The sequence below is a fragment of the Nelumbo lutea genome, chromosome 3 (assembly GCF_056320005.1).
Source record: "Nelumbo lutea isolate HS-2025 chromosome 3, American lotus-T2T, whole genome shotgun sequence".
NCBI lineage: Eukaryota > Viridiplantae > Streptophyta > Magnoliopsida > Proteales > Nelumbonaceae > Nelumbo > Nelumbo lutea.
In genome coordinates this window covers 61776973-61803945 of record NC_142686.1, presented here as the reverse complement: position 1 = coordinate 61803945, position 26973 = coordinate 61776973, and the positions used below count along the sequence as shown (strand labels likewise).

The 26973-nt window shown below is 35.1% G+C and overlaps 1 protein-coding gene and 1 pseudogene across 1 annotated transcript; one reads left to right on the top strand and one right to left on the bottom strand.

Annotated features, from left to right (window-relative positions):
- Positions 1–4419: 4419 nt before the first annotated feature.
- Positions 4420–5792, bottom strand: LOC148865271 (dynamin-related protein 4C pseudogene; annotated as a pseudogene).
- Positions 5793–18171: 12379 nt separating this feature from the next.
- Positions 18172–22764, top strand: LOC148865270 (obscurin-like protein). The gene is made up of 6 exons (XM_088980639.1): positions 18172–19014; positions 19149–21153; positions 21293–21443; positions 21541–21688; positions 21762–22007; positions 22390–22764. Exons 2-6 carry the CDS (start codon positions 19503–19505, stop codon positions 22663–22665), a joined length of 2472 nt encoding a protein of 823 aa, XP_088836765.1. The 5' UTR covers positions 18172–19014; positions 19149–19502; the 3' UTR covers positions 22666–22764.
- Positions 22765–26973: the final 4209 nt, after the last annotated feature.

Sequence of the window (26973 nt, the reverse complement as noted above, 5' to 3'; positions counted from 1 at the left end):
TAGAGTATATTTGAATTCGTTCCATTAACTAAACAGATTGACTTTTCCGATCCAATCCAATTTTTAGGATCAAGGGAGATATACTAATTGGACTCTTAACGGACAAAATTCAGATTCGAAGTGGATCAGATCTGATCTGACTTATTTGCAGCCCTAGATGTGTGGCTGCTGCAATTCAAGGCGGGTAGAGTGTGGTTTAAACACTCAAACAACTGTAAATCACTTTAACAACAACAAAAAATTGATGAAAGTCTTTGTACCTAGGAATGGCAATGGGTGGGGTACCTATGTAAATTGCCCTACCCATTCCTGAACCCACCTATATTCTTGATTCCAAACCCGTTCCAAATCCATCTAACTTTCCCTCTCAATTTCCCAATTCTGTTCTGTCCCAAACCCATTAAACCCGTACCCACCCATCCCACCCGTTAAAGCCCCTAACCCAACGGTTTCCACAAAAAAAGTTTATTAATGCTTACAGCATGATTTGAACCCAGATCAATTAATGATACCGCCAAATCTCTTAGCACTACTTTTAAGCCACTAAGACATCTTACCTTTTGTATTACTAGTATACATGTGTATGCATTTGCGTGTGGCAGTATCTCTAAGACAACTATTTATAATTAATGGATAACTTTTTGAACAGTTATAAGTGGATAGTTTCTGAACTGTTATAAGTGGTCAGTTTTTGAATTGAGAGTAAAAGGCATTTATGCCCTCCTTATGCCCATTCTATGATGCTTAGACAAGGAGTAGAAAATGTCCAACGAAAATTCCAGAAAGAAGGGACATTCGCTCTTTTATAGGTAGTATAGATTTAATGAAATAAAATAGGTTGTACTAACTTTTACGTTCATCCAAACAATCAATACATATATATGATTAACAATTCCAACTAAAATTAAAAGAAATAATATTTAAAATTAGCATTTTATAACTAAATGAAATAAATAATCAATAAATTCCAAATTTACATCAAATGATGATTTTAATCCCAAGAAATTTATAAAAATAAAATATTAATAATAGAATAATTATCTTAGTACTTAAAAAGTATAAATTTGTGCATGATATATATCTTACAATTTTTTATATTTTTTTTATAATTATCAGTTAATATTTTAATCTATATTAAATAACATTATATTTGTCCTTTACAAAAAAGTAAAAATTTTGTTTACAAAATATTCAAGAATATAATATTAAATTGAATATATCAAATCCACTAATTTACATTTACATGAAAAAAATGATTTTTAGTTTCAAAAAATTTATAGATGTTCAAATTTTAAAAACAAATTAATTATTTAGTAATTAAAAATTATAAATTTGCATATTATATATATAATATATATTTTTATAAACCGTTAAATCATAATTGAATTTATATTTAAGAATTTAATATTTGGTTAACCTCTTTGTTAATGTTAAAAGTAAAAATAATAAACTAGAAAATAATTGATATAATAATTAGGATAAATATTATAGTTTCATACCTTTTGTGTCTTTGACTCTTAATTAATGTATTATTTGATATTTATGCAACCCGCAAAATATAATAGGTTCATATTTATGCATCCCCGGTATTGGATATGAATACCCTAAAGTCAAAACCCAAACCTATCCCAAACCCTATAGGCTTTTAGTCTAAAATGAAAACTGTCCCAAACCCTATAGGGTTTTGATAAACATGTCCTATTAGGGTCGAGACGAAACTTCCCACAAAATTACCATCCCTATTTGTACCAAAGACCTAGAAACCATAAGTCCAGAAGTTAATGATTTTTTGTTCCCGCCTTGTTATTAAAAATATTGACTTAGTCAAATTTACTCCATTTGCATGTGTTTAATTAACACATATATCATACCCTCTAATATTAATTATTTTAATTAAGTTTGTTTTGATTTAGAATTAAGGTCATTTACTCTATTTTTTGTGAAAAACAAGGTCATTTACTATTACACACCCCCTATAATTTGCAACTGCTTGATAAGACCTTCGCTCATATATTTGATTTTTCATATGGGAATAGTATGACCTCTTAAAATGAGTGCAAAATGTCAAAGGGCATGAATACATTGTTTTTTATTCCAAAAATACCTCTGACAATTAAAAGATACATTGTTTTTTGAGATGAGAATTATTAGGGGTATTTTTTAAATAAAAAAACTAAGACTACTCATGGCCTTTCACAGTTTCCACTCGTTTAGAAAAAGGTCAGTTGACCATATTCCTATATAAGGTCAATTATGTGAATTAGGGTCTATTATTCACAGAGCATACTTCACACCAAGGATTAAAGTATCGATATCGGATATCGTATCGAACGACTCGGATATGGATATAGATACGAATACACTTTGGGAATGCATGGATATAGATGAAAAATATAAAAATGCATGGATACACTAGGAAAAATACATACAAATTCCATAAATGCAATAATATCATTAAATTTAATATCGAAATAATCACGAATAGTATATAAATACATAGGAAATGTATATTTTAGTGATATATATGAAGAATTATATTAAAACTAATATATTAGGATGCATAGATATCATATAATTTTATTTATAATGCATCAATCAAGAGTCCAAAGCACTCAACATATGGACCTATTATATTTTAATTATTATATAAATTGTTTTTATTTTATTTTTTTAACATTAACAAAAATTCAACTAAATATTAAATTCTCAAATACAATATAAAATATTAATTAATATTTTATAAAAATCTAATCTTAACTTAAAGTATGCCAAATTTGTTAAAATTTATAATATACATATCATATAAAAATTCATAATTTTTAACTACTAAAATAATTATTCCTTTATTAATATTTTATTTATATGATTTTCTAATATGAAAAATATTTTTTGAAATAAATGCAGATTAATGGATTTGATAAATTTAATTTAATGTTATATTATCAAATATTTTATAAACAATATTTTTCTTTTTTATAAATAGAAGATATGTTGTTATTACTTATAAATATTAATTAAAATATTAATTAATAATTTGTAAAAATGTATAATAATTTTAATATGCATATCATTTGCAAATTTATAGACTTTAAGTATTGAAATAATTATTCTATTCTTAATATAAACATGGATTTGATAGATTATTTTTTGTATTAGTATATAAAATACTGTTGAATATTATTCTTCTTAAATTTTAGTTTTTTTTTTTTTTTTTTTGTATTCGTTTTGAAATTTTAGTTAGAGATTTTTTTTTTCGGTAATAGAAATTGAAAAAATCGAATGTAGAGATGGAAATTAATAAAGTTTACTTTATTTTATTTATTATCACAACGATAATCACGGACTAGTGGCTTGGAATTGCACTTAAGCTGTAAGGCTCTGGGTGCGCTCTAGTGATCTGAGATCAAATCACCATGCTTACACTTTTTAATAGAGAAACACTACATATTGATATGTAATGACACATACAATGCAATACAAGCCGGTATGGATCTAAATTGCTACAATACATATAACTCACGTGATACGTTTCTATTCATAGCGTATCTGGTACTACCATAGACTGATACTGATACGATACCTAAGGGCGTGAGACAACTCTAAGGAACTGGCAAAATTGCCCCGTAACTTTCAATCTGATAGATACTTCCCACAATCCATTAGAAACATCTTCCATGATATTCCCAATACATGATATGATGTGCCTGTGAGGTTGTTGTGAAAAAACACTTTGGAAGGAGCAAATCGGTCTCCAATTGTGTAAAACCGCTGGAAAGGAAACTTCATTGAAAAGTGTTAAAATTTGGAAACTACTTGCAAAAGAGCAAGTGAAACCAAATACCGAGGAGGAAACTTGCAAGATGTTTGCCAATAAAGCGAACAGATTTGGAACACCAGAAAGGAGGACGAACTACCTCCAATACAGAGATCTGACAGCAAACTCCTACACCGAAGAAACCCAGCCAAGATGCCATCGTACTATTCACTCACCATAACAAGCGGTGTTTATACATGTGAGAAATTAATTGTCAAGATAACCCTTTCATTGGCGATAAAACCTCCAATATCCACGTCTAAGTGGAGATAAGACGAGTTCAAATCAGATAAGAGGACTGGGCCCTCCACTTATGATAATTAGCAATGCTCGTAAAGAAACAAAAAATCAAATGCGTTGCCAGCTCAGCCAATCAAAAAGAGATTTGAACATATAAAGCAACCAATACCATCACTCATTCACCCCCACCCCATGCATAACGTGCCCTTTGTTAGTATTACTTATAAATGACCACCAACCATACATATCATATCAATTATCAACATAATATTGATAATACATAGAGAGGTTACTTAATTAGGTCCCATTCCCATATATATCCTCTACATTACAGAACAGTCAACAGAGAAAGAGACTAGAAGAACTCAGCTGATATGGTCCATAATCTTGGCCACAATCTCCTTGGATTCCTTGAGTACCTTAATGCTCCTATTGAGCCGATCTCGCTTCTGGGTAACAGATGGGGATTCGTCAAGCAACCGTTCAACCCAACCAACATGAGGCCCCATCAGCTCAATCACAATCTCCTTCTCCAGCTCTTTGTTTACCAAGTTCTGAACACTGAAGAGAAGGTGGAGCGCCAAACTGTCCACCAACCTCTGTAGCACAATCTTCCAGTAAGCCCCGATTCTCATTCTTACGTCGAATGCTTGCTGCACTCTCCCAGTGTAGGCCCTCAGATGTTCTACCTCAACAGTCCCATAACCTTGAATCGTCGTATACTGATACAGGGAGATGATGCTTAACTGCTTCATGAACGCTTCTCGTTGCGCCATGAGACTGTGCCAGGTTGACATATAATCTGGGTTGCAGGTATAATCCGTCATCTTCTCCATCTCCACGATCTCCACCACTCGATCAACAGAGTGGTTCTTCATCTTGGCGATTAGATTCTGTGCTGCCTTTCTTGTGCAAGATTGAAGCTGTGGGTAGCCTCGGAGTGGTGCATCAGGACTCGGACGACCACGTCTTCTATGTAAGCCCACACATCTTGAACGAAATTGACGGGAGTGTCTGATATTTCTTTCACTTTTCTCTGTAAAATGGTGAGGAAAGCTGTGCGAGGAAGGAAATTCGGAAGCTCAATGCCTTTCGCTTCTTCGAGGACTCGAATTTCCTCCATTAAAAACTTATCCTTGACGACTTCGGACCTCAGTTTGAGCTTTTCGGAATACTCGTTGAGCTTCTCGGCCAATCTAGCGGTGCAATGCATGTATTTGTCATCTGGGAACTCATCAAACTCCGCTCTCACAAGGATTTTCCTGAGAGATTCTTTCGCAGACCCAATAATCCGCATGAATGCAGCCATGGCTTCACCCGCGCTGGATAGATTCTGTGGCAGTTTGTTGAACTCAGAAACGTTTAGATTGAGTTTCTCGTCGATCTTCTTTACGATGTCCGGGAGGCATTTTGCGAGACTGGCTGCTTGGAGTTCCACTAGTTTCTGAGCCAAAACAGGAATACCCACGATGGATTTGTCAATCTGAGAGAGCAGAGAATGGGATTGAAACAACCTTGCCTCCTCGGCCCTGGCTTCCTCGTAGGACTCGTCGTTAATGCGATTCCTCACGCAAACATAGCCAAGGCCAATGTGAACATCGTCCGAGGTCACCTTCTCTTTAAGACCTTCAGGAGCCTTATCGCACTTGGTGACCACAGCCAGAGTCCTCTCGCCGGTGGTGTCGACACGTTGAGACATTCTGATCGAACATTTTGGTACTGTGAAGATTTTGTTCATTTTAATATTATTAATAGCATTATAGTGATTTCTTTGATTTGAAAAGCTTTCCCATATTGCCATTAGGCTATTATCGTGTTATTTATCTCTCTCCGGTAAAGTTGAGGATTCATACAACCCTACTATTAGTAGATTCATACATCCATGATAAGGATTGTACAAATCCTGACGTAGTAGCAAATAATATCACATTCACCATCAACTTAATTTTCATTAATACCTAATTATTTGACCCCAAAATGATCTCACTAATTCTTATATCAAATATGATGCCAATGTCGAGTCTAAGGATTAAAAACATCTACTTTTTCTACCATTTACAATGTCCAATACACACTAGATAAAGTGTACTTCAATGTTTCTAGCAAACATGCACCATCACACCCGACTTAAGCAACTAAGATTCACTGCTCCACTACTTTGGGCAGTGCAACAATACAATTTTTAATACTAAAGGGGCGGAGCTAGGATTCTTTATTGAGGGGGCCGAAGTATAATACAATGGATAGCGGGGTCAAAAGATAAAAAAAACATAGGTAAAAGAGCGAAATATATGTGAAATTTAAATAACTATTTTGAGGATTTTTAAGGCATGGGGGGTGCCATGTCTGTCACCCCTGAGTCCGTTTAACCCAAGAACCGGAAGCCAATATGATTTTTTAACACCGGATTTTCACTAAAATTCGTCAGCAAAGTGCTGAACCGGTTGGTTAATCGTTTGAACTGTTTTGACCATTTTTCAAGTTTTTTATTTATTTTTTTATTTTTTATTTTTTGTTAGAACAGGTCGGCCATTCGGATCGAACAGTCGGACCGTTCTAACCAGTAACCAGACACCTGACTGATTCGGTCACTAGTTCGGTTTTAAAAACCATGGTACTTAGGGATTTAAATGGGCCTGATGCCTTTGATATAACTCTAGGGCAAAGAGGGAGATTCTGGGTTTGTTTTCATTGGAGAAGAAGATAGCAACCTTCGATGAACAGGGGAATGAGGGTTGATGTGGTTGTGAAGGACAGGGATAAGCAATTGATCCCTTTTTCGGCCTAAAGCGCCACCAAGAGTTGAGGGTTGTATTGTATCTTCAGGCTTTAGGGGAGATTCCCTTTAATGCTCATGGTGACTTGCAGCAGGGAGGAGGGCTTGAGTTAAATTTGAATTTAATATTGACAAAGGTTTAATGAATCAGTGGGATTGGCCTTTCGAGCTTGGGCTCTTCGTTTCTTTGAACTTTCAAGCCTAATTGTGCTACTAAACATGGTAAGTACTATTGGGCCCGGGCCCAAGTCTTAGGCTCTTGTCCCCTTGTCTTCCATGTAGGACAGGGTTAAGGCTGATATGGGGCCCAGAAAAGCCCAAGCATGTAAATTTAAATGTACTATTCGGCTTCAAAAAGGTCCACAAGCCTCACAATTTGAACGTTTGGAATAAGAAGTTGCAGCTTGCCTAGAAGGGTGGCAGATGGTTTAAGAAAAAGTGTAGGTAAGAGTCCTAATTGTTCCTTGCCTATTAGTTATGAATAAGTAGCAAGAAAAATCGAAAAATCGAATCACACTGGAAATCGACTAAAATCGAACCGAAAATTAGGTTAACCACGTCGGTTGAGATTCGGTTTGGTATTAAAAAAAAAATGAAGGTATCAGTTTGGTTTTGGTTAAACAAAATAAAAAACCAACAATTAATCCAACCGACTGATATACATATATTTATGTATATTATAATTATATATATTATATATTAGACATTTTATATTTTATATACATTATAAATTAATAAATTAATAAATATGCATTATATATAAATATATATAATATTTATTATTTAAAATATAATATTATATATATATATATATATATATTTATAATGTTTTATTATCTATTTATATATTTTTCTATAATATATTGTAAATAATAAAAAACCAAAAACCAAAAAACCAAACTTATCGGTTTTAATTCGGTTTTGATTACAGGTTTTCCAAAAATTGGTACCCCAGTTCGGTTTCAAAAATATGCCCACGACTCGGTGAGCACCCCTAGTCATCGGTAGTGTTGCTTTGCCATAGGTGCAGCTTTGAATTTGCACTTGTAATCAAAAACCTCAATTAGTGTTGTAAACACTAGAGTAGAAACTTTAATCGGTCCCTCCCCCATCTCTTGATCTCATCTATTTCTCTTCAATCCTCCCTTAAAAAAATTAAATAATTTTCATTAAATCATGAATCATGGTCTAGGTCAAACGGTTCAACAATTCAATCATTTAGGTCAGCAGATCTCTAACCAAATCAACACTTTTTTTTTTCCAAAAAAGCAATTCAGTCTAAAACCGGACCCAAAGATATGATCAGTTCTCATGTTAAACGGTCCGATCATCCGATCCAATCTTGTTTTCAAAACAGTGCATACAATATATGGTTGCGAGTTAAATGGGTCATTCAAAACCATTTTCCAATTATCTCTAACTATACTATTTTTGGGTTAATTATAATCATTATATTTAATTAATTAATTATTAATGTTATGATTTCATAATAATATTATAATAAAAATTTAAGACTTAATAATAAGTTATTGGTAATAATATTATAATAATTCTAATTAACAAATTATAAAATTAATTATTTAATAATAATTGTTAAAACTTGGGCATTTTTTAAATTCCATATAATATTAGGGCTCAATTAATAATATTATAATTAATTAAAACTAATTAAAACATGGATAAATTTTAATTGACCTTAATTATTTGAAACAAATTCCATTTAAGAACATTTTAATGTTCATTTTAAATTCCATATAAGAATAATTACATTATTTTGATTCTAAAATTATTGAATGAAAATAAAAAATAATTTGTATTTATTTATGATTTAAAATCCATTAAAAATCAACTACATTAATAAAATTGTAAAATTATAAATTAATTAATGAACATAAAATTTTATTTTGCATGTCTCCATAGTTGTCTTTTATAATACATGTTTTCGGCCATGTTGTATCAATACTTTGGACCTTAGTAGAACTAGGATTATTAGTTTTATACCTCTCCTAATTCATGTATCAATACTCCCTTTCTCTTGCTGATAAACTAACTCTAGTGAACTTTGCAACTTATATGGTGCCCAAAGATTAAGGTATTGATATGATACTCTCGATATGGGGCATATTGTATCTGTATCCATGATCATGGATACAGGATACACTACGACTAGATAGTATTCTACGAGTTGTGTGTATCAATACGGTACGCCTCTGTATCGGGTCGTATCGCAAGATATCATTGGATACAGTCCGATACACACCGATATGGAGGTATATCTGTGTCTAGTTTGACAAAATTGTACATTGAGTACTTTTGGATTGCTTTTCATCTTTAATACAAGTTAAAAAAAGTATTATGAAAACTAAAATAAATAATTTAAGGTATAATTTTCCAAAAAAATTAATAAAATTTATAAATTATAAAAATAATATATTTCATCTACCTTAGATGATTTATATATTTTATTTTACACATAATTATATGTTAAAAATGAAAACATAGTAATTATTTGAAAAAATAGAGCTATTATATAAAAATACTAAATAAATAAGTTCCCAACAAAATTAGTGGAAAACAGAAAATTATAATTATAAAAATTGAAACGAATGATTTAAGATTTAGTTTTCCCAAAAAATTTAACAAAAATTGAAAGTTAAATATAATTTATTTTATCTACCTTAAATGATTTATTTGTTTTATTTTACAATTATGTGTAAAATAAAAACATTATATGTTAAAAATGAAAACATATTTATTATTTAAAAAATGGTTGTTATTTAAATAAAATACTAAACTAATAAATATTCCCAAAATTTAATAAAAATTGAAAACTATAATTATAAAATCGATACAGTGATAATTATTTTACAATGTTTGAATGTTCTAGAGTCTTGGTATCATTCATTACAATATGTCTCTTCATATAACCTATTAAAGTATGCATTTCTCATGAGTTTGTATCTTATTCATAGACAATTCAACTTTTGGTTTATTATGATTAACGTATTTATGCGATTTGTATGCATTTCACTAGCGTATCCAAGTGTTTCTATATCTTTCATTCGTATCCATGCGTTTCCAAAGCGTATCTGTATCCAAGTTATCTGATACAATACCCGATACTAATACTTTGATCTTTGATGGTGCCTCAATTTGTAATGCAATACTTCAAAATCCCCACAAATGTTATTAATGATCTTGAGAAAGCACAAAGGAATTTTATTTGGTCAAATTAAAGAAATCAAAACCCCATTTATCTGGTGAATTGGACGGAGATTTGTACACCCAAAGTCAATGGGGTTTGGGTTAAAAAATCTACAGTGGATCAATAACGCCCTCCTTTCCAAGTTGGGATGAAAAATTATTACCAACAAAGGAAACCTTTGGGTGAAAGTGGTGAGTTGCAAATACTTAGCTAAATATAATTTTTGGGATGTTAACCCAAAAACTGGTATCTCTTGGTCATGAAGAGGTATTCTTGCGTCAAGGGATTGAGAATAGGATTGGGTTGGAAGATTGGTAAAGGAAATTTAGTCAATTTCTAGAGGGACACATAGGCAAGATATTCCCCTGTTTTGGATTATGTTAACCCCGAAAGTATCTCAAATTTAGAAATGTTGGTTAGTAGTGTCATTGATCATGCTATAAAGGTTTGGAAGGAAGACCTCATTCGATCTTTGGTGCCTAATCTTGTATGGAGTTGTATTAAACCTATAATAATTCCCTTGAATAATATCAAAGATGAAATAGTTTGGAAGTTGTCTATGGATGGGAAATTCTCTATTAGTTCAGCCTATAATGAGGAGTGCCAAATTAGTGGAAGCTTTGGAAATTCAGATGGAGGTCTGAAAAGTATATGGAAACTGAAAGTCCCTCCAAAGATTAAAGTTTTTCTCTTCCTTCTTTTTAGTGGCAAACTTCCCATGAAGGGTAAGCTTATTGTGAAAGGTCTCAATATTAACCCTAATTGTGGATTTTGTGGCTAAGATGAGAATATTGATCATCTATTCATTAAATGCAACTTATCTAAGAAAATATGGATGATTGTTAAAACCATGCTTCTAGTGCCTATTGAGAGTGGTACCTCATTTAATTTATGATGGACCAAAATTGCTAGAGATCTAGGTCCAAATAATGATCAATTTGTTAGAGAGAAACTTGCAATTTTTCTTTGGTTTATGTGGAAAAATAGAAATGAGAAATGCTTTAGTAATAAGGCCTCTCACCCTCAAATTATTATTGACAGACGTTTGAACCATTGGAATGAGATCAACAATTATACTCCTGCTGAAGTCAAGGATTGTTCTGCAGAATGGAAGTCAATTGTGTGGTCTCCCCCCAACCCCAAGATGATTAAAGTTAATTTTGACGCTTCCGGTAGACAAGATGGTTGGTGCTCCATTGCATGTATTGCCAAGAACCACTTAGGAGCTATTCTTGATCTTATGGCTTGCTGCATTGGTTACAAATCGATTAATTTAGCTAAAGCTTGGGTGGCATGGGAAGTGGTTAACATGGTCACTAACTACAAGGATTCCCCAATCATCATAGAAGGAGAATCCAAGCTTGTGGTTAATTGTCTAAGGAAGATGCAGCACTCATGGAATCTGGATAACATCATCAAAGAGTGCCTCAATGTAGCAACACAGATCAATGCAAGCATCTCATTCAGACATGTGTACCGTGAAGCAAATCAAGTTGTAGACTGGCTCGCTAGGAATGGTCAATCTATCTCTCCAGTCAGTGCTAATTGTATCCCATATGATCTTAATTTGTTTTTCTGATTCTTGGGGAAGAGATACCCTCTGTCTTGTGTAACTCATCTTTTGCCTAAAAAAACACATGCATATTTAATTTGTAAATTTCATTCCCTTACTATGTATCTGATTGGGGTGGCAAATTGGTGGTTCGGGTTGGGTTGGGTTGTGTGAGGGTTAATTACCAACCCGCCCATATTGACCAATTAACCCATTTGCCACCCATGTTAGTGGGCCAGAATGGGTCACAATCCACACTGAGTCGGACCCACCCATTTGACCCTCTCATTCAATTATTCAAATCAAACCTTTTTTTTCTTACCTTTTTCTCTATTCTAAATGCATAAAAATTGAACTACAAAAACAAAAAAAAAAATCATTTTTTTCAAATAATAATAAAAATGCATAAAAACACAATAAATGGTGAAAAATATATTTTATATGAGTCATCGAAAATTGTAGAAAACATTTAGAAAATAATAAAAATAAATAAATAAAAGTATAAAAGAGAAATTGTAAAAAGACATAGAAAATTGAAGAAAATACAAAAAATAGCATTGGAGTATAAAAATTTGCAACAAAATGCAAAAAATTACAAAAAAAAGTTGTAGGGAAACGCCAAAATTGTAGAAAATGTAGGACAGGGTTAAGGCTGATGTGGGGCCCAGAAAAGCCCAAGCATATAAATTTAAATGTACTATTTGGCTTCAAGAAGATCCACAAGCCTCACAATTTGAACGTTTGGAATAAAGGGTGGCAGATGGGTTAAGAAAAAGTGTAGGTAAGATTCCTACTTGTTCCTTGCCTATTAGTTATGAATAAGTAGCAAGAAAAACCGAAAAATCAAACCAGACTAGAAATCGACTGATGTCTAACCGAAAATTAGGCTAATCAGTTTTGATTTGGTATTTAAAAAAAAAAAAAAACAAAGGTACCAGTTTGGTTTTGGTTAACTAAAATAAAAAACCGGCGATTAACCGAACCGACCGGTATACATATATTTATGTATATTATAATATATATTATATTTTATATACATTATAAATTAATAAATATGCATTATATATAAATACATATATATAATATAGTATTTATTATTTAAAATATAATATTTTATATATTTATAATGTTTTAATTTGTTTAGAACCTATACCCTCATACACCCCTCAAGAGAATGGATAGTGCAAGCATATGAAGCTTGGTTAAGAGTTGAGTGAAGTGAGAGGAAGGCAACAACTTGGTAAGTATATTAGCAAGCTAGCCTTTGATAGACAAGTAATGTACAAGAAGCAATTGCTAGAGGAAGAGGTCACGAAGGAAGTGGAAATCAACCTTGATATGATTCATTCAGGCATGAAAAATGGGGTGCGCAGCCATGTATGTAGCTCCTGCATTATCATCATGAATAATTGGCAGAGAAGGAAAAGAAACACCAATGTCCCACAAGAGTGGACAAAACCAAGGAATTTCAATAGTTGCATTGGCAAGATTTTCACCAGTCGAATTTGGGTTTGAATAACCAATCAAGACTATCATGAGATTCAAGCTCAATTGAAATCGGTTAGCTTCGAACTCAAACTAGGCCTAACCAAACTCGAACCCAAATAATTCGACTAAAGCTCGGTTTAATTGTAGCCCTAGGCAAGAGCTCTAAACTCAGCCTTAGTGCTAGAGTGTGCAATGGTAGTATGGCTGATCATGGGCCAACCTCTGGCCGAGCTTAGCGCCAATGATAAGGGTTTTAAGCTGGGTCCAAACCCGGCCCAACCTATACCTCAGGCCAATATTGCAAGACCAAGCCCAGCCACATACGAGCCTAGGCTGGGCTTACGGGCTTTCTGGGCCTAACAAGTAAAGACTATAAGCCCATGAAATCAAATAATAAAATTTAGGTTATTTAAAATTTTAAACAAAGTAATATGTAAATGTAATACATACAAAAAAAAAATACACAAGCCAAAGTTAAATTGGCTTGGCTAGGCTTTAGGCCTATGGCACAAAAAAAAAAAAAACAAGGTATGAGCCTCATTTAATTGTTAGACTTGAATTGGCTTGGGCTATCTATCCTTTTATAGAAGAAGGGAAGGCCTTCATTCTCATTCTTGAGAATGAGAATAACAAGGTATGATCCTCATTTAATTTTCAAACCCGTTTCATTAACTCGGGTCATGCTATGAAGTGATGCAGAATCAACACCGGGTGAGGAAAACTAACATATCAATTGACCCGATTGACTATTCTCATCAAAATAAGAAAGATGAATGTCTCATCCAGTATTAAATTGAGAATAAAGGCAAAGATATGCGTATTGGGATTGAGGAGGACGTTGATGATGAAGCTAATGTTACAGAGGTTGAAGGGATAGCAATGAAGCTATGGATGATGAGTGGAACGATCAAGAAGGGAATGAGGAGTGGGAGGATCACTACAACATTAAAGTTGCTAATGCTTTGGCCCCCAATGAGGAAGTTGGCCCAATCACATTTGAGGACGAGTAGGGTCCTATTAATATTAACAAGAATTAATGAAATTTCTAAGTGGAATGTAAGAGGAGCAGATAAGCTCTAACTTAGATGGCAAGTTTAGGAACTAATTAGAATCTATAATCCCGGTATATGTTTTTTGATGGAGATTCGAGTTAACCCTATTAGAGCAAGGGAAATTGTCAATTCATTTAGGTTTGATAAAAATCATTTAGTTGAGTTTATTGGTTTTGATGGGGGTCTTTGGGTGATGTGGGGCTCATCTTTGTGCTTTGTTAATGTTATATCCAATGATCATTTAGTGCATACCTTTATCATTGATTTGAATTCCAATAAGTCTTGGTTTAATACGTTCATTTATGTCCCCCCTTGTAAAACTGAACAGAATATGGTCTGGAATTGGCTAAAGGATATTTTTTATAATACCAATGGGACGTGGTACCTAAAAGGCGACTTTAACTCCATTAGGAGTAATGAAAACAAAAAAAAAAATGTGGTTGGAAAGTTTACCCTCACCATATTAGAGAATTTAATCAAATGATAGATTATTGTAATTTAATCGATATGGAGATGGAGGGTTCTCAATTTACTTGGAAAAACAGTTCAACCAAAGTGAGAATTGATTGGGTTCTTATTAATGCTGATTGGAGATGTGAATTTACATCAAGTAGATTGTTAAACCTCCCGTTCTTGGCATTGGATCATACTCTTCTTGTCCTTCACACCACCTCCAATGGGCCCAAGGGCCTGAAACCTTTTCATTTTGAGGCCATGTGGTGTTTAGATCCTAGTATTGATGAAGTGATAAGGAAAGCTTGGAACATTGAGGTTAGTGGTACTAGAGCATTCCAAGTTAATAAAAAGAGAGAGAATCTTGTTAAAGAATTGAAACAATGGAATATATATCATTTTGGGAATATTAAAAAGGAAAAAGAGGAAATTATCAAAAATCTTCAAAATGTCCAAGAGCAGTTGGAGGGTGATCCAAACAATGTGGCACTTATCAATAAAGAAAAAGCTCTCCCAAAACTCCTGAACATCACCCTCTCGTGTGAAGAGGTTTTTTGGGCCCAAAAATCGAGAGTCGATTAGCCCAAGCTTGGGGACAAGAATAACAATTTATTCATACTATTGCTACCATTAGAAGGAATAGAAATAAAATTAGAAAAATAAAGGATGAGAACAACGATTGGATGAAAAAGGAGGAAGACATTAAAGATTTTTTTTGTAGGAATTTTGAAGAGAGATTTAAATCTAAATGAACTAGTGAGGTGGGTAGCTTCATTTCCAATATTAATCATTGTGCTTCTGAGGAAATTAATAATAAATTATGTCAGGAAGTTACAAACAGGAAATGTATAATACCCTCCTCTCTATGAAAGAGTTGAAGGCCCCTAGTCCAGATGGTCTTAATGTCTTATTTTTTAAGAAATTTTGGACTATTATTGGGGACTTGGTGTGTAAAACTATAAAGGCCTTCTTCCATTATGGGAAAATGAATCAGAATTTAAATAAAACATTTATCACCCTTATCCCTAAATGTGAGAATCCTGAAGGTGTCAACAATTACAGACCCATTAGTTTATGCAATGTGGTCTTCAAAATCATTTCAAAGATTTTAGTGAACTGTATCAAGCCATTTCTAGATGGTATAGTTTCCCCTTACCAGAGTTCCTTTGTGCCCACCAGGAAAATTACTGACAATATTATTATAGCTCACGAGATGTTACATACCATGAAAAAGAAGAAAGGTAAGATGGGCATTATGACTTGCAAGAATGATATGGATAAAGCCTATGATAGATTAGAATGAGATTTTATTGAAAAAGTATTAAATAAATTTTATTTTCACAAAAAGATTGATTAATTGGGTAATGGAATGTATAAAATATGTTTCATTTCAAATTCTAATTAATGGATCACCCACTAGATTAGTAAAAGCCAGTAGGGGCATTAGATAGGGTGGCCCTCTTTCTCTGTATATTTTTGTGCTATGTACTGAAGCACTCTCTAAGAAATTAGAGGGGGAATCCTTAAATGGGGAAAAGCTAATTAGTTGTAAGGCTTCTCGGGGTGGTCTAACCATCCCTATCCTCTACTTTGCTGATGATTGCATTATCTTTGCCAAAGGCTCAATTGATGAATTTCTCAAGATTAAAGAAATCCTTGGCAAATTAGCCATTACTTCGGGTCAAATCCCAAATTTCTCAAAATCAGTTATTAGGTTCTCTAAAAATATTCCTAATAGACACCCAAATATTATGTCTGGAATTCTCAAAAATCCCCTTGAGATTAAAAACAAAAAGTATCTGGGTGCTCCAATTATTTCGGGCAGGGTGTCTAAGGAGGACTTTAAATTCCTTTGTGAGAAAATGACTAGGAAACTTGCAAGATGGAAAAAGAACACTCTTTCACTTGCAGGTAAGCTAACCCTAATTAACACTTCAACTTACATGATCCCTTAATTTGTGATGCAATCTTTAATTTAAAATCCCCGTTAATGTTATCAATGATTTAGAGAAAGCTTAGAGAGAGTTTATTTGGTCAAAGTCAAGATCTCAAAGTCCTATCCACCTTGTGAACTGGAAGAAAGTGTGTACTTCCAAAGATCAAGGGGGTTTAGGTTTAAAAAATCTTCAATGGATCAATAAGGCCAAGTTGGGGTGGAAAATTATTAACAACCCACAATCTTTGGGTAAGAAAAATGAGGTGCAAATACTTGTCCACTTGCAATTTTTGGGAAGTTGAATTAAAAAATGGTATCTCTTAGGCTTGGAGAGGAATTCTTGATTCAAGGGATTTGATTAAAAGAGGAATGAGGTGGCATATATATCGGCTAGAAATACTTCTATTTTAGATGATGTCAACCCAGATAGTATCCCAAATTTGGAGATGCTGGTTAGTAGTGTGATTGATCAGGATAGAAAGGTTTGGAAGGAATATCTCATTAGATCTTTGGTGTCCGATTCTGTGGCACCGTATTAAACCCATCTTAATGTCCTCTAATAATTTGGAGGATAAGATAATTTGGAAGTTTACTCTGGATGGCAAATTCTCTGTTAGGACAACCTATAATGAAGAATGTAGTATTAAAATTTTTCTCTTTCTGCCCACGAAGAACAAGCTTATTGTAAGAGGTCTTAATATTAATCCGGATTGTGATCTTTGTAGTAAGTAGAAGAATACTGACCATTTGTTCATTAAATGTAATTTTACTGAATGGATTTGGATGCTTGTCAACACAGTGCTCCCAATTCCTAATGGTAATGACGAGTCGGTTAATGCCTGGTGTGATAGAATTTCTAAAGATCAAGGTTCCAATAATGATAATTTGTTTAGAGAGAAGATAGCGTTTATACTTTGGTGTTTTTGGAAAAATAGAAATGAAAAGTGCTTTAGTAATTAGTCATCTCCTCCTCAAATTATCATGATAGAGCAATTGACTATTGGAATGAGTTCAAGAATAATTCAATAACTGAAGTCAAGGAGAAGTTGAAAGTTTGGAAACTGGTTTGCATCAGAGATCAGACACGTGTATCAAGAAGCAAATCAAGCTGCAAACTGGTTTGCCAAGAATGCTCCAATTAGGGGCCCATTTAATGCTGATTGTATTTTGTTTAGTCTTGGTGTAATTTGCTTTTCTGATTCTCGGGAAAGAGTTACCCCGTCTTGTGTAACTCCTCGTCTTGTGTAACTCTTTGTAATTTATTTATTTTTAGATAAATGACAAAAACCCCCTATATTATTAGGTCTATGACAAAGACCCCTACCTTATACTATGACCGTGACACAAAGAACCCTTCCGTTAGCTTTTTCGTTGAAATCCACTTTAATCCCCATACTAATAATTATTAGTACATGAGAGAAAAAGCCATGAAATTGTGGGGGTTCAGCATCTTCGACTATTATCAGCTTAGTTGTTACGTGTTCATCTTTTGAGGACGCGTGGCCTCTCATCAACCAAGAAAGTTTTGGGAGAAAATGGTCCCATTCAAGATTTCATGGTTAATGATAAGGCCACGCCTCCTTAAGTTTTTCTTTTATTTACTTTTCAAATGTACCGACTTTGACATCCACTATATAGGATCGATTCCTCTTTCCTATTCTTGGTGGAAGTCAACTTGTTACCATACCCTCACCCATGATGTCTCGAGGGAGGATTCGAATTTTATATAGCTCAGAGGGTTTAGGGTTTAACCTCTTTCTCAACCAACAGTCAACACCATTACCAGCGGCAACACAACCCTAGCGACGACAACTACCACGATCACTAGAAACCCTAAAGAGATCAACATGGTTTCCTCTGGTACTGAAATCCTGGATAATTTATCCCTTGCAACTTCCAATGCTTCATCTGAAACCGTTAAACACAAAAATCAAGTCCCAAAACAGGTCTCAGAACCCTCTATCAACAACGAAACCCTGGAAGGTCAAAACCCATAAGTTTTGCACGTCCCTCGAAGCAAAGGAGAAGGCAAAGAGGAAGAAGAAGAAGGTGAAGATGATGAGGGAGAATGTGGTCACGCCGACTACTATGAACCGATACTTCAGGCGGAGAAGGCCATGGAGGAAGAGGCGGCCAAGGAATTGGAGCGAGAATCAGATCGAGAAACCGCACGGAAGGAGGATAAACTGGAAAGCTAGAGGGTTTTTTTTTTTAATTCATGTTTTATTCCCAAATTTTGGATATTCATAATGACAACACCTTGAGCAAGCTAAAGTGAAGAAAATTTAGGGGGAGTTTCGGCGGTGTTAGATTATTATATCTTTATTGAGGTAACTAAACCTATAGAGATCCCGAGCCTTTCAAGTTTTTGGCTTAGTGAAACAATGGAGCAGGCCTTGTAGTCTATTTTCAACAACCGAATTAGCCTCTGCAACGAGTTGCCACGGCTTTGGCTGAGAGTAATGGAAAACAGAGGAAAGCGGGAAGAATAAAGGATGGTATGGAGATTACAAAATAATTATTACAAGGATAGTATGGAGATTACAAAATATTGTAACGGCGGATTTTAACGGAAAGCTAACTGAGGGGTTTTTGTCTCACGGTTGTAATTTACCCTATTTTTTTTTTACAGGCAATCAACTATTTCTATCTTTTAGGCGAATTAATCGAAATTCGAAGTGCGAACTCAAAAATGCTGCAGGGAATCAGCAATCAGCAGATTGGTGATTTGGAGTTCGATTTATCATAGAGACGATATGGGTTTCTCGATTTCAAGTTTTCTCTCAGCCCCATATGAGTTGGGTTGCAGGCGCTGTTGAAATTCCTGCCGGAATTAGGAAGCTCAGAAAAAAAGGAAGGACCGAAGGAGAGGCCCTGGCCATTGATATCGGTGGAGTGAATGCTGGAAGTAATTATTGGACTGCTATTGATTTGTGTCTTTTCTTGTTGAACTCAACGTACTGTTTATCGTTGTCGATGAGAGGCTATGGCAAAGCAACCCCAAACCATATTTCTTGAAGAATGGCTGAAGAGCAATAGCAGTAGTGGCAGCAGTAGGCCGTCTCCTCCTTCATCTGCTCGAGCCATCATTCAAGCATGGGCTGAACTCAGAGACGCCCTTCAACACCAAACCTTCCAATCTAACCACATCTTATCACTCCAAACCCTCCTTAACTCCCAAACCTCTCTGCACGTCGCCGACCCGCAGGCAAAGCTTCTGCTCTCCATTCTCTCCTCTCCCCATATATCTCTCCCTCAGGAATCCCATCCCCTCTTTCTCAGGCTCCTCTACATCTGGGCCAGGAAGTCCTCCAAACCCTCTCCGTCTCTCGTCGAGTCAACTGTTTCTTTTCTCTCCCGTTTTCTCTCTGCCCAGTTCGATAGTGAGAAGAGTTATTCGGTCGTCTGCGAAGCTATTCTGCTTCTGGGTGCCCTGTCTTTGGTGCCTGTATTGTCTAGAAGCTCTAAAGGAGTCTGCTTGGAGCTTTTATGTAAGCTGTTGGAAGATGAATACCGAGTTATCGGGTCGAGAGAGGTACTTGTCCCTGAGGTTCTTGCTGGAATTGGGTACACTCTATCTTCTACTGATTCTGCTCATTTTGGTAAAATCTTGGATTCTCTGTTTGGCATTTGGAATAAGAATGGTGGTCCTTGTAGTCATCTTTCCCACGGTCTTATCATTCTGCATTTGATGGAATGGGTGGTTTCTGGTTCCATTAGTTCACGGAATTGGAGGAAAATTGAATTTCTTTGCCGAGAGATTTTTGGGATCTCTCACCCAAATTATGCTCCGTTTGCAGTGGTCATGGCTGCAGCTGGAGTATTGAGGGCTTTCAACAAGGCCGTTTCTAGTGGTAATAGGCTGGAGATCAGTGCGCAACACAGGGTTTCTGCTGAAGAATGCATTGAAGTTTTAGCTAGAAATTTGGTCTCTAAAACAGGGGATCTCCTAGACACGACTGTTGATCCTAACAACCGTCTCCTCATACAATGTATCTCCTTGGGATTGTCTCGAAGTGGTTCAGTTTCTTTCCGTGCCCCTCTTCTTTTGTGTCTTGCATCTGCGCTGCTGATTGAGGTATTCCCTTTACCATATTTCTATGAAAAAACCGCTGAATATCCACCTGGTTATCCTGCTGGACTAAGGTTTAGTGAGATTAAAGAACATCTGAATGGCGTTCTTTTTAAGGAAGCAGGTGCAATAACTGGTGTCTTTTGCAACCAATATTCATCTGCAGATGAAGAGACCAAGAGGGTTGTGGAGAATCTTATATGGAGCTACTGCCATGATATGTACTCAGGGCACCGACAGGTTAAGTTGGTGCTTCGAAGTAAAGGAAAGGAGTTGATTGATGATCTAGAGAAAATTGCTGAGGCCGCTTTCCTTATGGTTGTGGTCTTTGCGTCAGTAGTTACAAAACACCATTTAAAATCAAAACTTCCCCTGGAAGCACAAATAGAGGTTTCAGTCAAGATACTGGTTTCATTCTCTTGTATGGAGTACTTCAGGCGTATACGGTTAGCAGAATATACTGATACAATCCGAGCAGTTGTCAAAACTGTTCAGGAGTATGATTCTGCTTGTGCCTCTTTTGTTGGCTCAATGCCGTCTTATGTTGATTTGACAAATCAAAAAGGTATCCAATTCAACCATGCTTTAAATCTTTACTAATTCTAGCATTTCTTTGTAGGAGGATAATAAAATGAGTTCTCTCCATTCATTTCATCTTAGTAAGAGTAATAACTATCCAAGTGCTGAACCTTGTCATATTGTAGGCTCTTCTTTCTTGGGGAAAATGGAATATATTTGGTTGAAGGATGATGTGCAGACTGCTCGCATCTTATTTTATCTGCGGGTTATCCCTACGTGCATGGAACGCGTTCCTGTTCTATTGTTCAGGAAATTGGTAGCTCCAGCCATGTTCTTGTATCCTTCACTGATACCATTATAAGATTCCAAAGTAAGGAGAATCTGTTCTAAATCTTGGCTTAGTATTTTAGTTCCTTAACATGAACAAAATCAGATATATGGGACATCATAATGGAAAAGTAGCTCGGGCTTCACATTCAGTTTTTGTGGCTTTTGTATCCTCTCGGAAGGATTCTAATCAGGATGATAGAACGTCAACAAAGGAGCAGCTTGTTTTCTATTACATTCAGAGATCTCTAGAGGTATATAAAATTAGTAGTAATCCTCTTGATATTCAGAGGCCAGTTGCTGAGTCTTTTCCTTCAATGAGTGTAGGCATATCCTGCGATCACCCCTTTCGAAGGAATGGCTGCTGGTGTCGCTGCCTTAGTTCGGCATCTTCCTGGTGGAAGTCCATCGATATTTTACTGTATCCATAGTCTTGTTGAGAAAGCTTATAGTCTCTGTAGAGAAGCCATGGTTGAGGATGCTAACATATGGAAGAATTGGCAAGGAGATTCAGAGTCCTGTAAGAAGGTTCTTGAGTTGCTTCTGCGCCTCATTTCTCTAGTGGATATACAGGTATCTAATGCTTTTACTTACCAATTTATGTATGATTTCTGATGATGAACTTTAATGATTATAAATTGTCGTCATCTCCATCATCATCACTATCATCGTAAACCATGTGCCCCCATTTATATATGCATATTTTTCTTCCATGCCTTCAATTTTTTCCTTGTTAGAATAATCAATTAACTGTCTGGAGCACTGATCTAATTTCTTAACCATATGCCAAAAAAATTGTTATGATAGCAGGGATGCCTGTTGTCAACGTTAAGCTAGATTTTCAAATACCAATAAATAATTGGAAGATAACTTAAAAGTAGAAGATATAGTGGAGCTGCATATCGTTTGATTTTTTTATATGTTGCTAACAACATATTCTTCTAATTTGGCTCAGGTGCTACCGAACCTAATGAAGCTGTTATCACAGTTTATTGTCCAACTGCCAAAAGATGGACAAGACATGGTACTTGGTGAGATATATTCACAGGTTGCAGAGTCCGATGATGTTACTCGGAAACCAACTTTAGTTTCATGGCTACAGTCTCTTTCTTACCTATGTTCTGAAGCTAGTAATAGTACTGCAACCGCTAGAGGGATAAAAAGTGAAGTAAACTACACTGACAGGAACACAGACACCTTAAGCTTGAATAGGATCAGTTCACGATTGTGAAACATTTGGGTTCATTTTGCCGATAAGACATTGTACCATAAGATGACACATTGAAGAAAGATCAGTTGAATGGAAATGCTTGTAAGATTTGTGATTTTATGTGTTAATTTAGTTATACAATTGATGAATCTTATTACCTTATATAAAAGGGAAAATTTGCCTATTTCTATAAAGGCAGATTTCTTTGATAAAAAAGACGGTATTTCCCCCCTTAATTAGTAATAAAAAATATTAGGAATAAGGATAGGAGGTTTTTACTCTTTTTTCCTACCCTTGCTCCACCAATTGCTTCTAATTTTGTTTCCATATTTATTTTAGGGGATGAAAAACTCGGAAGCTACAAATCTTATTGTCTATAAAGGGAGAGTTCATATGTTTTTGCTGAGGCAGGTCCCAGTTCATACTTAACAGTTGACCAAGTTAATTGCCTTTTGCTCTACTGGTTGTTTCATATTTATTTTAAGAGATGGAAAGATCAGTAGAAAGAAAGGGGATGCTTTTTTCAAGTAAATAACTATAATTTGACCTATGTACATAAAAATTCATTTGTTTTGCAATAACTACTAATAAATTGATGTTTTTTTTTTTCCAGGCAAACTTAGGGTTGAGGGTTGTTGGAGTGATCAAACTATACTAGGTGTGTCAAATGGGGATTATTTGGGAAGAAAACACATAATCAGGGATTTCAATGTAATATTTTCTCTATGGGACTCAAACTACACATGCCCAAGATGAAAATCCATAGGTATATTTGGCTTTTATTGCTTTGACCAACACATTAACTCGTAAAACTAGCAAACTTCGTAGCATTTGAAACAACCTCATTTTCTAAAATGTAAAGTCCATTGACCATGCAGCCTCTACCAATCATTCTCCCTAAGGTGAAATCATGGGAAATATAGGAATTAGGGAGAAAAGTTGCACAACAATTTAATGATCTTGTATTGTTGCTAATAGAAAGATTGATGAGCAAGTTTCACTACTAGAAAGTACATATTCAGAGGCTATGATGTAGTGGCAGTTGAAAAAAATGCCAATATTAGAGAAAGAAGATAGCACTCTTACATCAACAATGGGGAAAGGAGGTTTTGAGGCTGCTACGAAGTAAAGATTGAGGCAAAGACTTTTCTGATCGAGGAGAATAGAATCAGAGGAAAAGGGTCTCTGAAGGTCAGAGAAGGAAGGAGAGCAAATGTCTTCTTGGAAAGCAACATGGCAAGATGGTTTAAAGGGTTGATAGATGGAGTGATCCAGTTGGTGAAAATGCCAGGGTGGAAGAACACACTGAAGATGGAAGGAAAGGCTTTTCTAGGTGGAACAGAAAAATAACCTAAAGGGCTGGTTTCTGACGTTAACAGAACAGTATGGTTATGGTTGAAGACAACTTACTTGGAGATGGATGGAATGCTATAGTAGAACTCCTATAAGAGTATCTAACATGGTATGATGTGACACTGGAAGAGGAGGAAAACCAGCAGAAATTAGGAGGAAGTGATGCAGAAAAAGGTAGAGATCAGAAGAGAGAGGAAGGAATTGGAGATACCATTGGCATGCTTATGATGGCTCCAAACCCTTGGCATGCTTATGATGGCTGACCAAGAATGAAGTAAGGGACTGGCGGGTAATCCTGGACGTGGTAGCAAGCAAACTAGAATTGAAAGAGGCAACAATCCTCATGCCTTCCAAACCAAATAGAGTGATTTTGGACACTGGGATTACCCAACCCAGTTTTTGCACACTAGAGACTAGTAAAGGCCTGGTTATGGTGGAAATCCTTCCTTTATGCTTTTTTCCTGGGTCTATTAACATTCTCACCATCAAGTATAAGAAGCCTTGACAGCACCAAAGCATAGTTGTCAAGGCGCCTAGGTGTTGGAATTTGAAAGTATAAAACAAAGATCCCTAACCCTTCTTAAGCTACTGTTTTAGTTTTTTATACTGACCAACATGCTGTATACTGGTTATTAGCAATAAATTCATTCAAATAAAACATAAAATTCCATCATATACATCATACCTGTTTCAGGCCAACAAAAAAGGAGGAATGTAGCAAAAAAAAGAGAAATATAAGGGGGCAGAGCCCCTGTTTTGTTCCCAAAAAAGATTTCTTAAAAAAGAAAAAAAAACATAGGAGTTAGAGGACATGGAGCAAAAAAGAAAAATAGGAGTAAGAGGCTTGAACTGTGTTTAAGGTGGCAGAGGCCCTGTTTCAGGCTAATAAAAAGGGAGAGTGCTGCGAAAAAAGGAGAGAAAAATAAAGGGACAGAGCCCCTGTTTCGTAAAAAAAAAAGCATTATTAAAAAATAGTGCAAAAAAATACAGGAAAGTTTTAGAAAGTTGGGGTGCAGCCCCTGTTTAAGAAGAAGAAGAAGAAGGGGGCAGAACTCCTGTTTCGTTTCCAAAAGTTTTTTTTTTTTAAATAGAAAATAAAATACTGGAGTACCAGGTTGATTTGAGGAAGGAGGGAGGAGGAGGAGGTTGAAGAGGTGAAGAAGAAAGTTTTGGAAATATCATATGGAAATATTGCAAAATTATGGTCATGGTGTAAACTGTTTTCTTTCTAGAAGAGAGAGGAGAGAGGGGAGGAGAGAAGAGAGAAGAGAAGAGAAGAGAAGAGGAGAGGAAGAAAAGTGTTTGAGAGTCAAAAGGTTGGGCTGACAGTGTCCAGATTCTTATTTATAATAACATGAAGTAAATAAAATAAAAGAAAATTACAATCATGCCCTTGGTGTCACACCCTAATAATAAAAAAATTAAACAAAGAAAAGAGCATGCTGACAGCACTCTAGACTGACAGCACTCTAACAGCAGAAACAAAAGCAACTCCAACAACATAAACATTGTAAAATATGCAAAATAAAGAATGATATTGTATGAAATGATTAAAGAAGCATAGGCACACCTTTTTAAATTATTGTTTTGTTCCAAATCATTAAACAAAGCTAAGAAACTAAGGTTATAGAGAAAAGAATATGTTTTGAAGTTGCCTTGTGAACCTTAAGTGAGCTTCATGATAGAATGAGTTAAAGCAAAATTTAAACTCATAGAAAATGTAAATGGCTGTAATATATAAACCAAATAATCTATTACACAAACAAAATCTAATATTTAACTTCATATTTGAAATGAATATTGAGCTAGCTCAAAGTGGTAAATTGATAATCATGTTAGTTAGTTGGGCAATAACATTGTAACTTCACATATCTACAATATTGTCACCATCTTACGTTATAATACTATCTCTTGTGCTCCACATAGTGCCAGTAGTGTTTACTGGGGAATATATTGATTCCAGTAAAATTTCATGCTACAACCCATGGAAGTGGAAATGGAAATATGTTGGGGAAACTATCTCTTGTACTCCACAAAGTGCTGGTAGTGTTCATTGAGGAATATGTTGATTCTGGTAAAATTTCGTGTTGCTACCCATGGAAGATGTTGGGGAAACTACCTGCCTGACAGGCATCTTTCACCAAAAAAAGGAGCCTTCTTGTTCAGATCTAAACTGCTTCAAGATGACCACAAAACCTGATGCAAATAGACAATTTGGAAGCCCTAAACACTGGTCTTATGAAAGAGAAAGAAGTCATCAAAGAAGAGAGGATTGAACCTGCTCTGATACCATGTTAGAGCAGTTCAAACGTCACAAGCTTGAATCGGGTCTGTTACCTCACACACCCAAAAAGAAAACTTTATATTAATTCAAAAGGAACCATGAAAGGACAAAAATGTCCCTTACAAAAGAGAAGAATGATACAACAAATAAAATAGAAAACTGTACACGGGAAAGAAAATATACAGCTGATATATACAACATAAACATGGTCTTACCACTGAGTCATTCAATTTCTCCAATCTCTCTACAAAAATGGTAATTTGTCTCCATTTCATTTTTGGCAGGATGGGGAGGGTTGCATATCCTTCTTTGCACCTTACCATCTTTTCTTTCCCTCTCTTCTGGAAATCATATTTTCATGGCAGACCACCAGCACACCTCTGCCACTGAAGAGTAGGTTCTTTGGAAAGGATCAACACTTTGGATCAAAAGTCACCACACAAGAGCAAACTGCCAGTAGACCATCTCTCTTCCTTCTTAGACAAGGTTTAAAATGTTGGTGTCGGTGGAAATATCGATCATCCAAGTATAAGAAACGTGTCAGAAATGTTAGAAGTGTTGTATAGAAATATTATAAAAATTATAGTCATGGTGGAAGCATTGTGAAATATGAAAAAGTATATGGTTTAAAAAAATGCAAAAATATAGAGTGCTATTTTGCATATTGTGAAGTATGCAAAATATAGTTAGAC